General features: G+C 35.0%; 1 protein-coding gene across 5 annotated transcripts in view; it reads left to right on the top strand.

Moving 5' to 3' along the window:
• ASAP1 (ArfGAP with SH3 domain, ankyrin repeat and PH domain 1) overlaps positions 1-15,926 on the top strand; it is a 151,980-nt gene that overhangs the window by 103,445 nt on the left and 32,609 nt on the right. For all 5 annotated transcript variants that reach the window (XM_064507873.1, XM_064507872.1, XM_064507871.1 and 2 more), the window contains 8 exons: positions 2,725-2,812; positions 3,991-4,039; positions 7,628-7,791; positions 9,365-9,498; positions 10,434-10,525; positions 11,308-11,494; positions 13,215-13,300; positions 15,432-15,547. In XM_064507873.1, the coding sequence (XP_064363943.1) occupies positions 2,725-2,812; positions 3,991-4,039; positions 7,628-7,791; positions 9,365-9,498; positions 10,434-10,525; positions 11,308-11,494; positions 13,215-13,300; positions 15,432-15,547 (916 nt within the window). The remainder of the gene's footprint in view (positions 1-2,724; positions 2,813-3,990; positions 4,040-7,627; positions 7,792-9,364; positions 9,499-10,433; positions 10,526-11,307; positions 11,495-13,214; positions 13,301-15,431; positions 15,548-15,926) is intronic.

Below are 15,926 nucleotides of genomic sequence, written 5' to 3'. Positions count from 1 at the left end.
TTTCCACATTTTTCACAATTGCTTCACTACTAACTCACAAATAATGCTCATTTAAATGACGGTAGTTAATAGTTTTTGGAAACCAAGTTGTTTCAGGAAGGTTAGCTACCTCTGTATTATTTTACAAGATTTACTTTGATAGCAAGTTAAAATTAAAAACGAACACTAGCTTAATGAAAAATGTTGGAACACCTGGCTTGTATTCTTTCTTAAGTATGTTCCCGTACCCCCATCCTCGTACTTTGGTTGTGGTGTATACGTTATTTAAAAGCCCTACAACTGAATGCTGACTCAATTCCCCAGAATAGGCACTTGCAACTAGCTATTTTAAAAGATGTTTAAAAAAATCCCTTCTTAAGACCACCTGACAGTGCACAGGCTACAGAAATTCTTAGCTGTCCATGCAAAAGAAACTAAGTCCTAAGTTTTCTTGGTAATAACTTCAAATGAATGACTGGGCAGTATGCAAGCTGTTCTTAATCATTTATTTATTTATTTATTTATTTAATTGCCACATCATATCCAATCCAGATACTTGATTGCATTTCTGATCTCTGAAGATATTTTCAGTAGTTGTTTGTGTCGCATGGCTTTAGGCATGTAATTGCCTTAAGGGCAAATCTAGTTTCAGTATATTACTGAATCTGATGCCAGCTCACTGAGTATGCCGTAGCAAACTCAGACTTGTCTTTTGCTTGACCTACTTTGATTAGGTAAGATTAGCTAAATTTAGAAAAAAACTTCAATCTAAGTTGCTAGATAGATTCAGTAGATGATTTCTTATCTCATGTTTCTGCAGTAACAGATGTAGAGTCCAGGGGCTGATAGACTTTCTCTTTCTTCCCTTTAACTTGTTTCAGCATTTTTTTAGCTGGTGAAGCAAGCTGAAAACTAGAGTTGGCTATATATCCCTTTAGAAACATTTATTTGGTGCATTTGTTCTGAGATCTTTCTCTAAGTTTTGTAACCTGAAGATTTATCACAAAATGACCTCCATGCACATTTTTCCCCTATTTCAGGGCAGGGGGAAGCCTTATTGTTTTAACTGCAGACAAGTATATACCTGAATTTGTTGAAAACGTTAAGATATCAAAAGTCTGAAAGGCACAAGATTTTTTTAATGCATCTTATGAAAGCTGGCATTTACAAATTGCTCTAAACTGTTATAAAGGAGGATTAATTAATTGCTTCTAGTGTTTATTTTTCCTCCAGTGAGCTGCTCCCAATTCATAATCAATTAGAAATATCATTGTGGTTTTAGTACATGTTGCCTCCTGATTTATTAACAGAAAAGATTGTTTTGCAGTAAGTCCTGTCCATTATCATCTCATATTTTTGTCTGCTGGAGAATTAAATTCAGATGATGACAGTCTGGAAAAGAGACAAAACTTTGAAAGCTGATAAGGCGATCGTATATCTACTCCTTCATGGAACTGTTGCTCCTTGAGCATTTAAAAATTAGTTTGTCCTGCCAAACCTTTGACAAGGAGGGAGATATTTCTAGATTTTGTATGTTTGTTTTACAGTATATTTGGTTTTGTAATTTTTAACATGAACAATTTTCAAAACTCGTTTCAGAAGTCGTTGCTGTTAACTGGCATGTCTTGTGTTCAGTTAACATCTGCCAGCCATGTTGACTCTTATCAGCTATCTATACAGTTTTTCATTAAACTTGTATACACCCAAAATACTTCTAAGACTTGTTTAGTTGTCGTGGCTCAAGTAACCTAATTATACCAGAGAATTGATGGTTGTATTTACTCTAAACTCTGAACTCCAGAACTCCAGCTTCTCAGTGTGTTGTGCTGCGTGTTGGTAGGAATTGTGCCTCTAATTGTGCCTCTCCAAAACACATTCATTTAAATCTCATTTGTTACAAGAATAATACGTGCCAATCAATTGAAAAAGTAGTTTAAAAGCAGTGTTCTATCTTCAATTATTGTTGCTGTTTTACTGGTTGTCCTTTCTTGTTTTTTCTGCTGCGTCATTTCTAATTGTCCCAAATTTTGCTTGCTTTCCTCTGCCTGTCTCTGCTACCATGTTTTTTTCTGCAAGAAGTTTATAATGTTTGACATGCTATAAAATAGTAAATTACAGACTTAAGCAGCTTGCTTAGATATAAACATTTAGAAAAGTATTTAAAATGGCAGACCTCGATCATGTTGATAATGTATCTCAGAAAGGAAGTTACTGGTGCTATATATTTGAGCGCTTTCTAACTCAAAGTCATATACTAGAAATTAAAAAGATGACAAAAGAATTAATACAACAAAATGTTTACATGGGATGTTCTTTTTTTTTTTTTTTTTTTTAAATCAGTACCAGTAGTATCCATACCCTTTTAAATTTTTAGGATTATATCTTTGATTATTTAAAATGGGAGGAAGATCAGAATTTGAGCATGCTGTAATTAAAAAAATATTTAATAGTTTTACCATTGTTTACGAAATACAGTAAGAAAATTAAGTATTAGCATATTCTAAATGAAGTTTTATTCCTTTAATCCCTGTGAAGTAGTTGTGGAGAGTTGCTGTGAAGTTTCTAATTTTGTTTTAAATCTGTCCATTTGGATAATGTGTCATGTTTTGACATGTAAAGTGTTTTGAGTGTGTACATGTGTGCAGGTTAATATTTTAAATTAGTATCAGATATGCACACACCCCAGAAAGGAAAAACAATCCTGTATCAAGATATTTTTAAAGTGAAATAAATTTGTTTTTTCAGTCCAACAGGCAACCAGCTAAACTGAATTTACTGACCTGCCAAGTGAAGCCAAATGCTGAAGATAAGAAGTCTTTTGATCTAATATCACGTATGTAGTAACTTTAATACCATCTTGCATTATGTGGGATTTCTAAAAGAGTTTGAAAGCCAAGCAGTTGCAAGATACTTTCAGTGAAAATAAGGCTATTGTTCAAAATTCAGATCTGTACCCAGATGCATGTAAAAATGTTTACTCTCATGAATACTCTTGTGAGTATTCAGATCAGAAATGTAGATAAAACCTGTTTGTTTTTGGTTTTTGGCTGAGGTGGCGGGAAGGGTAGTATATTTGTGACATTAGTACTGTTAATTTGTGGCAAGCTATGAAATGCAGTGTGTGCGTGGTTCTCCTAGGTTCAGTGAGATGTTTAATGATTTGCACAACATGCATAAGCCGTATACGCCAGGAAATGGAAAAGACCTTTGACCTCTTCTTATTTTTTGTCAGTGTCTGCTCTGCTTCTGGAGCCCTCTTCTGGTGGGGGGAAGGCAAGGAGAACCCAATTTCTCTTTTTCTCTGTTTTCCTCTTTTTTAAATAATCTTCTGTTTGTCTAAAGTAGGTAGTGACTTCTGTCTTCTCAGCATTTAAGCTGCTGTAATTCCCCTCTCCCCTGTTTGTTCTTCTATAGCAGGAATTTGCATCCAGTCTGATTTTAGCTTTTAAGATGGGTGAATCAGCTTACTGTTTTCCGACTTTACATTTAAAATGTTAAACCACAAATACTTCCAAAATTCTGTTTTTAGAAGCACGACCTATGAACCCCTGGAATGTAAGAGCCAGTATCCAGTTCATTTCTCACTCTCTTTAGTGTTTAAAAAGAAAAAAAAATTCCTTTTTAACCTAGACAAAAGGAAAAGTATATGATAGGGACAAACTCATTTTGCCCTTAATGGCTACTTATGTTTCAGGTTTGACATCAGAGAGACTCTCTCTGAAGAGGTGAAATTTGGGTCATGAAATATTGTTGCTTGTTATTCTTTATAGTTCTAAAGATAGTACTTTGAAATGTGTGTATTCAGTGTAAGTCAAAATTTCATCTTTCTCTCTCCTTCTTAATACTTATTTAAAGGCTTATTGAAAACAGTCCTTTCATAAGTAATTTAACATTGTAGGTTGGTTAATTGCTTCTAATGTCTTTGGTTGCCAAACAGGTTTTAGTAACAAATATTTTGATGTTTTAAAATTTGTCATGTGGCAGACAAAAGGATGTATTTATTTATTTCAGATAACAGAACGTACCACTTCCAGGCAGAAGATGAACAAGAATACGTAGCGTAAGAATATTTATATTTTTAAAGATTATTTTGCCAATAGAGGGGTTCAAGATCATAAATATCACTGGAAATAGTTTTCTCAACTAATGAAAAACTACTGCCTACTATGTGTTTCTTCTGCTGTTGTGAATGTATAAATGTAAGTTGTCTGGTGTCACAAAGGCACAAGGCTACAAGACTCTGAAAACTCTCTAATATAAATAAACAAAACCCCTGCACTTCCTCCCCCACCCCCCAAAAAAGCAGCCAACCAAAAAAAAAACCCAGCAAACCAAAGAAAGTTTTGGTTTATGTGTATGTTGCAATTACATTGTTCATGTGCACTTGCTTGGCATGAAATAGCTGGTCAGCTTATTAGGGTTCACATGAAATATTTTGAAGCTGAATAGTTGAAGTGAAGTTCATAAACTGAAATGCCTATTAATGTTTATGGGAAAAAACTACAACATAACTAAGTATTCTATTCTTCTTATGCAACCACTGAGTAGGTCCTTAATAGCTTTATTATATAAGGTGTCATGCAAACGTTATCCTTTGGTTTCCAGAATTGTTGGTTTAAGACCATTCTGTAACTCCTCAATTAGTTGTCATCCTCTGGTTCCAATTTTCATGTATGTATCTATGCCTTTTCCTACTCTTTCTCCACCTAACAACTTTGTGTGTTGCTTTCTGTTTACCCCAGTCTTCATGCTGTCTCTGTTCTGTCTCTTTTTTTGGTACACCACTTGAGAAATAGATGCATAAATATTTTTTCAAATCACTTTCCTTCTAGCCTCCCATCTAAGTAGAAAATAAAGCAAGATAACATTCTTTTTTACTCTAGTCTTAACTTACCTTGCTTCGCTTCCCTAGTGATCATTTTGAACTGATTCCATGAATATTTTAATAAATAAATTCTAAAAAAAAACCCAAAAACCCAAACTACTAATAGATTTTAAAAAGTAGCTCACATTTGGTTATAGATATATTACTACTTTCTCCCCAAAACATTCTCTTAGTTCAGTTCATATCTTGACTTTTATCCTGAATTACTGATTGACTGTCAGTTAAAATCCTCAATAGGTTATTAATTTCTCTAGTAGATAAAGTACAGTAAGGGGGAAAAATGTTTGTGTATATGTGCCTTTATACGTAAAAATAGATACCTTTGGATCCCTAAAATATAAGAATTCTTTAACACATACAGTAGTAGATACTTTCTACTTTTTGAAGCTGTTGATATGGCCAAATATACTGTGAACATGATCTTTTGGGGTTTTCTCTATCCCTTATTTTGAAGCTTAAGAATATATCCGATTCTTTAAGAAAACACGGATTAAATAAAGCTAAATAAAGCAGTATAAGATTGAGCAACTGATTTGTTTCTATTAAATACAAGTGAAACCTGTTCTGTGAGACTTGAGTAATTTTAAAATTATTTGAAAGAACCACTACAAAATGATAAGCTGCTTTTTGCCTGGTAGCTTGATTTTGGTGGCATTTTGAAATAAAGCAAATATCTATACTACTCATTTTTAGGATAATAAGAAAAAGAGAAACAGCAACAGCCATAAGGCAGTTTTTATTCACTGTTGACATTAGTAGGTATGGCACATTAACTCAATTTGAATTTAAGTGTACAGGATGCCAGGAAGGCCTAGTGAGACTTTTTATCCAAGTAGTATTAGTCATTAAGAACGTATCCATTCTGGTGTTTGTGTTAAATGGGCCTTGCTGGTGATGGCTAGGAAGAGCGGACACGGCGATGCCTTTTGCTTTGACTGTTCCACAGGTAACACCAATGATACACAGCCTGAGATAGGGAATCCCTTTTAGCCACAGAAATTAAACCAAAATATGCTCTTACAGTTTAGTAACTCTTAAAGTGGAAATCTTTATAAACTAAAAGTTGGCTTAGTCATGTCATTTCTGACTTTTTTAGCAAACTAATCAAAGTGTAACCATGGAAAAAAAAGTCAACAGATGTCAGAATAAATGTTGTCTGTCTCTAATGATTATTTCATTCTGTATATTTAACAACATTACTCTAACATTAGTAGCTAAAGACACTGCCTCCTCTTGTTTTTTAATACCCTGGATTTCATCAGCAAAATTGCCGAAGAATGCCATCTAGTGTGTGTTCATATATTTAACTTATAACAAGTGCTGTGAATATATTTGTGCGTGTGTGTGTATGCACATAGATATGTGTGTATATAACACTTCATTGTTTTCAGCATGTAAAACAGATATTTTTCAAATATTTCAATTTCTGTTTTATTTCAACGTTGCTTTTACTAATCTTTTTTTTTCTTTTTGCAAACATAATCTTTTAAGTACGGTCCCCAGATTATTCTCAGCCCATGCAAGATTAATATATATGAAGTATAGAACATAAAGTGCAGACATGAAGTATATAAAGTGCACATATGCAGGGTCAGGCTCTGACCCTGCATTACAAGTTTATTTAGATAAATTTGCCACTGTGATCCTTTAAAGTTTATATTTGCATTATTATTTCATTGAGGTACTGTCAATTTAAATCTGAAGTTGTATTCTTAGTATGTTCAGCTGTCCATAGTCATTTTAGCACATTTCAGAAGAATGATGAATGACGGTAATTGTAATACTGTAAGCAGGAAATTGATGGAGGATGCAGCCAATTTAAAATTGTTTTTCTGTCTAAAATACAGTTACTGTAAATCTAATCACGTCTAAAAGCACTGTAGTTGAGAGGGCTTTTTTTAACTTGCTCTTTTCATAAATTGGACTACGCAGTGTCTGGTCGTATTTTCCATGTTCCTGTCCTCAGTATGTTCACTTTCCCTCTCTATTTCCATCTTTCATGCAGCAGCCAGTGAGAGATTTATTTTTAATAAATTTTAAACGCTTCCGTGCAATCAAAAGCTGGCAGGGTGACTGGGGTGTAAGGGGCGGGGGGGGGAGGTATTACCTAAAACAGCATTGAAGAATCTTGATTTGTTACAGTTGACAGTTGCTCTTAAAACATCATGTTGAAAATCAGTATTATTCCTATCATCTTCTCTTTTCAAACTCCTCATCCTGTTTGCTGTCCCAGCCATTTTCATTAATTTGGCCGTAATGCTCTGACTCTAGTTAGTGCACTAAAGAAAGACTTGCATTTAAAAGGTATTTAGACATCTGCATGTTAAAAAGGTGCTTGCTGTGCTCTCGGTGGAGAGAGGCACAGGACAGAGAGCAGTGATTATAACTTCCGCCTTTGATAGCAGGACAGGCTGCAGGAAGGTCTTAGACACCTGCTTTTTAGGCAGCTACATATACAGGTGCTAAATCAGACCCCTGTTCTTTCCCAGCTTCTGCTCCTTTGCAGAACCTGAGAACTCTACTGCTTTGACTTTAAAATTGTTCACCAGCGGGATATTAGAGTTAAGATTTTCTTTCTTCTTTTTTGTCTGTTCTCATTCTCACTTCTTTCCTTTTGGTTTCGCACCTATTCCCCACTCAGTCTCTCCCACAGTTCTTCCCTCTATTCTGCTAATATTTTGTTGCTGGCAAGCTTTCTGCAGTTTATAGATTCACTTGTATTTGCAAATGCAAATCTTCACTGAGATCTTTATCTTGTGCTAGATGGATATCAGTATTGACTAACAGCAAAGAAGAAGCATTAAATATGGCATTCCGTGGAGAGCAGAGCACAGGGGAGAACAGTTTAGAGGATCTGACAAAAGCCATTATTGATGACATACAGAGATTACCCGGAAATGAAGTCTGTTGTGATTGTGGCTCACCAGGTATCTCAATTTGTTAATGTCATCAACTTCTCGTTTTGAGCGAAATAATTTCTTTAAAGTGTTTGTAGAGTGCAAACTAATTTTCTAAGTGATACGTTGATCAGTCTTCAACCTGTTTTTAAAAAAGCAAATATTGACTTTCATACATTAGTTTAATTTAATTCACTAAAATATTTTTGTGTGTTGTCTGTGCTTACTTCCAGCAGTTCAAGCCCCTCTGGAGTTTGAACTGTTCTTGTTGCACTGTCTCTAGATGCTTGTTGCACTTGAATGGAAGTTGCTTGGCATCACTGATCCTGTGCATGCTACTAAGTAGAAGTGAGTAACGCTTAGACAATGATTGTGGAAAAATTGACCTGGCCAGGATCTTACTCTGAGGTCTTATCTTAGCACGAGACTACTAGAACTGCGGTATCAAAAATTTTCATAGTTGGAATAAGTAGTCTCATGCAAAGAAATGGAGACCCAGAGCTGGAGTCCTATCAGATTATATCTTCAAAGGGACATAGTTACAGGTCAGTTATATGTCACTTAGAGCTTGAGAACAGTTAAATTGTAGGACTACTGAATTTGTATGGTAGCTGACAGCTGTTACAGCTTTCAAATCTAAACAGACTCTTCAAGAAGGTGGTATTCTCTGGGAGCTGAGTAGACGGCTTGTATCTTCAGGAGAGGCTTACTGACACAGAACTGATCCAAATAAAAAAACTCCTAGGTAAAAATACAAAATCGAATACTGCAAAAGCATTATGTCAAATTCTTGAATTGGTTCATTCGGTTACCTCATGATGTAAATCTACAGAAACTTTGGAATACAGTTCTCATTCATCCTTTAACTTATAATGAAGTTTTAAGTTTCTCACCCCAACCTCAGCATGCTGCTTTAAACTCTTGACTTAATGCTTTACCAGTCACTATCCATGATCAAAGGAGACAATAATTTGAAGACATGTATGTATATAAAATCTATCTAGAGGTTGTTTTTTTTCCTTCAGAAGACTGATCTTACTTATTATGTAGCATTCCTAATGTAAGACCTATGCTGATATTACATGCAGATCTCCATGACAGTGCAAACTTTTATTGTTGTACTAGTCCCAAATTTCCTTAAGTTTCCTATAATGTGTTAACTATATTACACACAGGAAAATGCTATATCTGATCTTTTATGAAGAAAGACTATTTAAAGTTTAAGAAGGAAGGATTAAAAGTTCAGAGTTTGCCAACAGTGGAATTTAGTAGATCTGTTCCTTTTGAAAATAGGAAACAAGAGCCTGCCTTCTTTCTACAAGAAACAAATCCTAAACAGTTCAAATCGGGTGGTTCAGTATGGACATGAAGTCTAAATGCAGTGCCTTTGTGACTGTCCCCAGTCTGGAAGACTAAATTCCATTGGTAGCGAGGTCTGGTTAAAGTCACACTGCAGTTTGGAGAAAAGTAGTAGATGTTTATAGTTCACTTCTATTTGCTAAAACCTTAAATGAGGAGTCATTTCAGAATACAATGATTTCTTACCACCATTGAAAACTTCTGCATGGACTTTCATTAAATATTTTGGTTTTCAACTCTACAGATCCAACGTGGCTATCAACTAATTTGGGCATTTTAACCTGCATAGAGTGCTCTGGGATACATAGAGAAATGGGTGTCCATATTTCGCGAATCCAGTCTTTGGAATTAGACAAACTAGGAACATCTGAACTCTTGGTAAGCTTCCTAAAATTGGATTCTTCCTGTATATAAGAAACATTCAGGTTTAGAATTTACTATAAATTATTTTTCAAGATATTGGTTTTACAGGACGTCTTGTTCATATTTCCTAAATACTCTATAAGAGGGTTTTTCTTATTATGCATTATTGATGCTTTTATCCATTTATCACTTTTCATGTCCGTTCCCTGAGATTTTACAAATTGAATATTTACTTACATTGTGATTGGGGCAACCAGAATGTTACCTCTCAATAGCTGATCTTGACTCTAAATCAGGACAGTCTAAAATCTCATGTGATTAAAAAACAAAAAACAAAATAATTTGACAGAAGAAACCCTGTAATTTTAGTCTTATGAAAGGAACTGGATGCAAGTGTGTGTGTGCGTGTTTATATTTATAAAAAAGAGTTATGAGAGGTTTATTTCCTCAACTGTGCTTGACTGGTGAAAGGAGACCTACTAAAGAAGTTTTGCAGAGGAAAATGGAAGGAAGATAGAAGGTAATTCTGGGTTTATGTATGGATTTAACATTAGCACTAATACCTTTTTGGAAATCTCGAATTGCTCCTAAACTTACTATTCATTTAAATCAAATTTTACTAAGCAAGAATTTCCAGTATGTCTGAACTTTTTTTCAAAAGTAATTTCTAGCGCTGTTTCAATGTTCATGCTGCTAGTTCATCATTCTGTTTTTATATCTGAGACAGACTATTTTGAAATACAAATAATTAGCTTGACAGTTAAGCTTAATTTATAGTAAGTGCTAGGATGATAGGGCTTACATTTTAAAGAGTTTAACTGCTTTACATTTAAATGTAATTATTGTGCTTTTATTTTGTAGTTCTTTCTATTCTATATTTTATTCGTAGTGTGGAAAATGTGCATTATGTCCAGTCAAAAAACCCTTATAACTTTTTCTTTTCCCCCCAGCTGGCCAAGAATGTAGGAAATAATAGTTTTAATGATATTATGGAAGGGAATTTACCTAGTCCTTCACCTAAACCCAGTCCATCAAGTGATATGTAAGTTTTGAACCTGTAAATTTTTTAATATTGTTTTCTGTAGAATGTGTATGTGGATGTTAAGAATCTGAAGTTATAGTCAAGCTGGAGAAAGGCTAAGATGGCAGAAAACTGGGGTCAACTCAACTCCAGCTGTTGAGTTTCTTAGATTTTAGTCCTTTGCCCCATAGTAGCACTTTAGCTACCTCAGCTTCTCGGTGTAGAAAGGTAATTTTCAGATACCGTAAGTTTGGGTTTCTCTAGATCGTGCTATAGAATCTTGAATGTTTTCCGGTGTCGTAGTGCAGCCCTGAGAGATAAACCTGTGCTGGAACAAATAATGCTAACTTCAGTACTGTCTTGAGGGAGTGGTAAGTTTTCTTTGTTTCTGTGGTATAGAAGATGCACAGACTGCATAACAGATGTGGTTTTGTCAGCAAACGGTTTAATTTGTTTTGCTGTTCTGTACCTGCTTCAGTGTTTCTTCCTTTATCATGTTTTATCATGCTTTTAATATGTAGATAGGTTTCTGTGAAAAATCGCATTTCAGGCTTTGGGTTTTCTTTAATCATAGCCTCCAAAGTAAGGGTGACTTTCATATGTAATGAGAAGACAAGGTACAGTTAAACATATATCTTATTCTGAGCAAAAAAACATGCATTATAGTAACAGATAAGAGTCTCTATCTGATAGTCATGGTCTTCACTTTGGAGTTCCTGATTTAGGCAAGGTGATTTAAATTTAAATCACTGACCCATTTTGCAAAAGACTTCTAAACAAAGTTCTATTTTCACACCCCACAGGACTGCACGTAAAGAATTTATCACTGCTAAATACGTAGATCACAAGTTTTCTAGGAAGACTTGTGCGTCCGCAGCAGCTAAACTGAATGAATTACTTGAGGCTGTCAAATCCAGGGATTTACTTGCACTAATTCAAGTCTATGCAGAGGGGGTAGAGCTAATGGAGCCACTGTTGGAGCCTGGACAGGTAAGCTTATCGGGTAAACGAAGCCAAGAGTAGTGTGTATTTGTAAAATGACCAGTACAAGGGTTTACTGCCTTAGACAGTAAAAGAACAGAAATAACAGATAACTTTTTTTTTTCTTGCTTTCCCTAATGTGACATCCTTGTGCGGAGGGAACGCACCAGCAGTTAGTCTGAAGGAGTGTGAAAACGCAATAGTATGACAATACGCTGTTCTAGGTGCAACTATAGTTGCTCCTGCAGTATGTTTCTTTTAGGAATATGGGCCTAAAGAGAGAGTGCTTGACTTGATATCCTAGGGTCAGCTGATATCATAGGCAATATCACGTCTGCTTTAAAAGCAGTTGCTGAGGGAACATGTTACTGAAATGGCATGAGGTGGCATACACTATACAAGTCTCTGCTCATTCCCTATGAAGAAACAGTAAATCTAATTCCTTTACAGCTTGTGATAAACCATTTAAAGATTTTTTTTTTCCTCAACCATGAAAATATTTTTTTCCATATGAAGTTATGAATAATTGTAGCTTCTGCTGAAGCCAGTTACAGTTTCTCTGAAAATCAGTTGAGTTTGTTTGAGGTAGCTACCTCAAGCATCCACGTAGAAACGTTGCTCAAGAGTAAATGTGACTTGGTTTTATAAAGAAGTGATGCTGTGTAGTCACTCTGTCAGCAGTGTTATCTCCTGTTAATGTTGAACCCAACTGTGAAACTTTGTTACAAACTTTTGAAATGGAGAAATCTCAGAAGGTTTTTGACAAGTTCTGTGAAAGTAGTTAATTTAGTAGAGGACAAAGTACAACTTTGTATCAAGTGGAGGGTATGAGTTCTACATGGTCTAAGCCCTTGAAATATCATGGAATGCATATTATGGAGACACATTACAAATTCTCTTAACTACAATTTAAACTTTCTATTTTTGTGTCACCCGTAGCAGATACCATAGAACTTGCTCCTCACAGTTTCTCAGCTATTCGTCAGTGGTATCTAGAAAAGTATGAACTCTAATTGAAGTGTTAGTTAGGACATTTATAGGAGTTTCCTCCCACGTAAGTTCTCTGACATTGCTTAAAAGTCACAATTTTTAAAAAGATGTGCAATCTTAAATATATTCACTGTAGTGCCCTTTGTGATCAGTGGGAATAAAAAAAAATCTGGTTTTCAGTTAATTTCTCTCTCGCAGTTTCTAAACTGAATTAATATAGCTTTTATATTTTTATATAAATATCTATGTCTATTACATGTACAGAAGATAATATATGATTCAGTTTAAAAGATGTAACGCGTATAATACTATGATCTGAGTATTTGGGCATGTGCACACTAATGTTTTTATAGGGGCTAATGGCTATGCTTAGTGTTCACCAATGTGTTATTAAGCAACAAGTACTGCAAGCTCACTGTGGCTTCCTGGCTTGACAGGACCCCCTATAGTTACTAGAATGGTTGAAAGCCTCCTCAGGACTGTTCCATCAGCTAGAACAAGGGAAATCTGGTTCTGAGAGGGCTGTGACGTCAAAAAGAGGGATTGTATTACCTTTGAAGCATGTGGTGCCTTGAGAGATCAGAAAGGCAATAGCTGTTTTCATCATAATTTCCTAATAATAACTTTCTGTTGTAAGATTTATTGTGAAAGACTGACTAATATTATCTCAGCAGAAGGTCTGATGTTATAAGCTTTGCAGAAGTAAGATGCAAAAATCTAACTTTTTTTGTGTGTTTAGGAGCCAGGTGAAACAGCACTTCATTTAGCAGTCCGGACTGCTGACCAAACCTCTCTCCATCTGGTTGACTTCCTTGTACAAAACTGGTATGCATTGCTCATTTTTCATTAAGTTGTGTGAATGACAAATGTAGGTGTTCAAACTCATTCTTGCAGTACTTTGGAGTTTGCTTATCTTTTCTAATCATTCTCCTTAGCTATGTTTCAAAAGAGCATGATTTAATACCTTTAAGGTAGGAGATGACTATTTAATGAATAAAGAGAGGGGGAAAAAAAAGTAGAATTAAAACATGAAAGGCAGCTCTATGAAAAGAGGATGAAAGGAGAAACTATGTAGAGCATAAAAGAAAAGAGCATCTATTTGGAACACATAAAAATATGAAGCTTAATGCAAACAGTATAGGTAAAGACGACCAGTAATCCTTGCAAATATAGGGACAGACTGAGAATGGAAAACAATCTTTCACAGAAAATAATGGATAAAAGCTAGGCTGACTTTGGAAAAGATGTCTGAATAGTTCATAAACTGTATTAAAGCTTCTGAGAGCCTAGTGTTTTAAACTAACAATTTTCAACACCTAATTCACTGGCTGAGGTAATCTTTGTAGTCAGGAGTTCTGTTCATAGGAGTAGGAAAACTTGATGAAAATGTTTTCTTAAACAAAGATCGAATGATGTAATGGTACGTTACTTTTTTTATATTTCACCATATATAAATATCTTTCATGTCTCTATAAATATATGTACTTTTTATATATGTCACCATATAGGTAATGATTAAATGAGATGGCTTCCAATCCATTTCTATAGTATGCTGCTAAGAAAGCAGCAGCAATCACTTGTGTTGTCAGACTGCAACTTTTAACAGAGAAGAGGTCAGGAGAAACCCAGAAGACTCATCCCAACCAGCCTGAGCAGGGGGAGGACCTTTGGTTTGAGGAGTTCCCCCCCCCTTCTTTCTCTCACTCTGAGCATGTGAAATCATGCCTGCTATTGATATGCAGTCAGTGAATACTTGTTTTTCCTTTCCCCTTTCTGATAGTTCATGGAGCACGGTATATAAGCAGTGTTACAGAGGAAGTTTGGTCTTGCGGTTCCAGCACAGACTTGGAACCCATGTTCCTGATGCTGTTCCTAGGGCTCTGCAGACTTGCTGCGTAACCTTCAAGTCACCGAACCTTTATTCTGCTGCTACTTCCTCTTGTTAAATGGACTGCTGACTATTTTAAGGGTGTTGTAAGAATTAAGCTAGTAATATTTGGAAGCTGTTTGAGATAACCATTCGAAAAATGTTTTAGAAGCCCAAGTTATGATTTTGAGCATTATTAAAGATTTCAAAAATTGTATAATTTTAAAAAATGATTTTATTTATTTATGACATTCTATAGTTTCTTCAAACAGACTTTTTTATTTATATTTGTCTCAATCTCAAATTTAAAAGTACATTTACAACAAAATGGTGTCTGCATTTTATATATGCTTAGTGTTCAATATGAATAATACCGATTGGAAAAAATAACTGTCACTTCCTGAGCATTTCATTTATATAAATGTGTTATATTGATCTAGATACAAATCAGCAACTTTTAAAGAGATCCTTGTTTTAGGAGTTGAAAACTTAGGAGTATGTTTTTTAAAAGCCCTGTGATCCCATGCGCACAGCCCATCTTTTCCTAACTCAGTGTATAGCCTTATATTCCTTCTTGCAATCACCTTTTGTGCATCCTTGCAGTACCCCTCTTCATAGTTCCTCGCATGTGCAAGTTTTTTTATCCTATTTGGATTCTAACTGTGTCAAAATGATTTTTCAGATATTTTTATTTGACTAATTTAGCATGTTTGATAAAGAAAAGAACGTTTTCCGTGAATATTCTGAATGGCAGGTAGAAGTCAACTGGAATGGCCTTACAAAGGATTAGGTCTAAATCTGAGTTAATTCTTTTGAATGAACATCCGTAGATGCTCAGTTGTTTTCAACCACTGCTCGGGGATTTCCAGCAATACACTTGGAGCTGTAATTCCTGATGGTCTTCAGAAGAAATAGATACACTGTTTAATTGAAATTCATTAACTTCCTACTTTATATTGGTGCAGTATGGTATTTATGTGTTACCATAAATATTTATTAATGGTAGGGATGCTAGATCTAGAATGATCTGGAGTGAATAGCACAACATACAATACTTTTCTTGGTTGTTTTTCTTTCCTTTGTGTTTAGTGGAAACCTGGATAAGCAAACAGCATTGGGTAATACAGTTCTACACTACTGCAGTATGTATAATAAGCCTGAGTGTTTGAAATTGCTTTTGAGGGGGAAGCCAACTGTTGATCTGGGTAAGCTCGTTATTTAATACTGGGAAATAAAGATTTTCTAAAATTTCTTATAATTTTTGTTAACCATTGTTATTTATGTCCCATTGGGTTAAGTGTATTTCTCAGGAAAAACAAAAGCTGTGTTTTAGAAACTGTGTGTTAGAAAGATGGTCTGAATTTCCCACTAACAAGCCTATAGGAAGCATTCAGTTAAGAAGTTAAATTCTTAGAAAATTTTTGTCACTACCGTCTTTTAATATGAAACACTTCTAATACTTCCTGGTTTTCTGTAGTATTTTATTTCTGGCATATTTTAACTAATCTGAACTTCGGGTTTGTTCTTTTATTGTAAAATTCACCTAATGTTTCTACATTATAATGCTTCAAGTGACTGCTCACA

The sequence above is a fragment of the Dromaius novaehollandiae genome, chromosome 2 (genome assembly GCF_036370855.1).
Source record: "Dromaius novaehollandiae isolate bDroNov1 chromosome 2, bDroNov1.hap1, whole genome shotgun sequence".
NCBI classification, from domain to species: domain Eukaryota; kingdom Metazoa; phylum Chordata; class Aves; order Casuariiformes; family Dromaiidae; genus Dromaius; species Dromaius novaehollandiae.
This window is presented reverse-complemented; position numbering and strand designations above follow the sequence as displayed.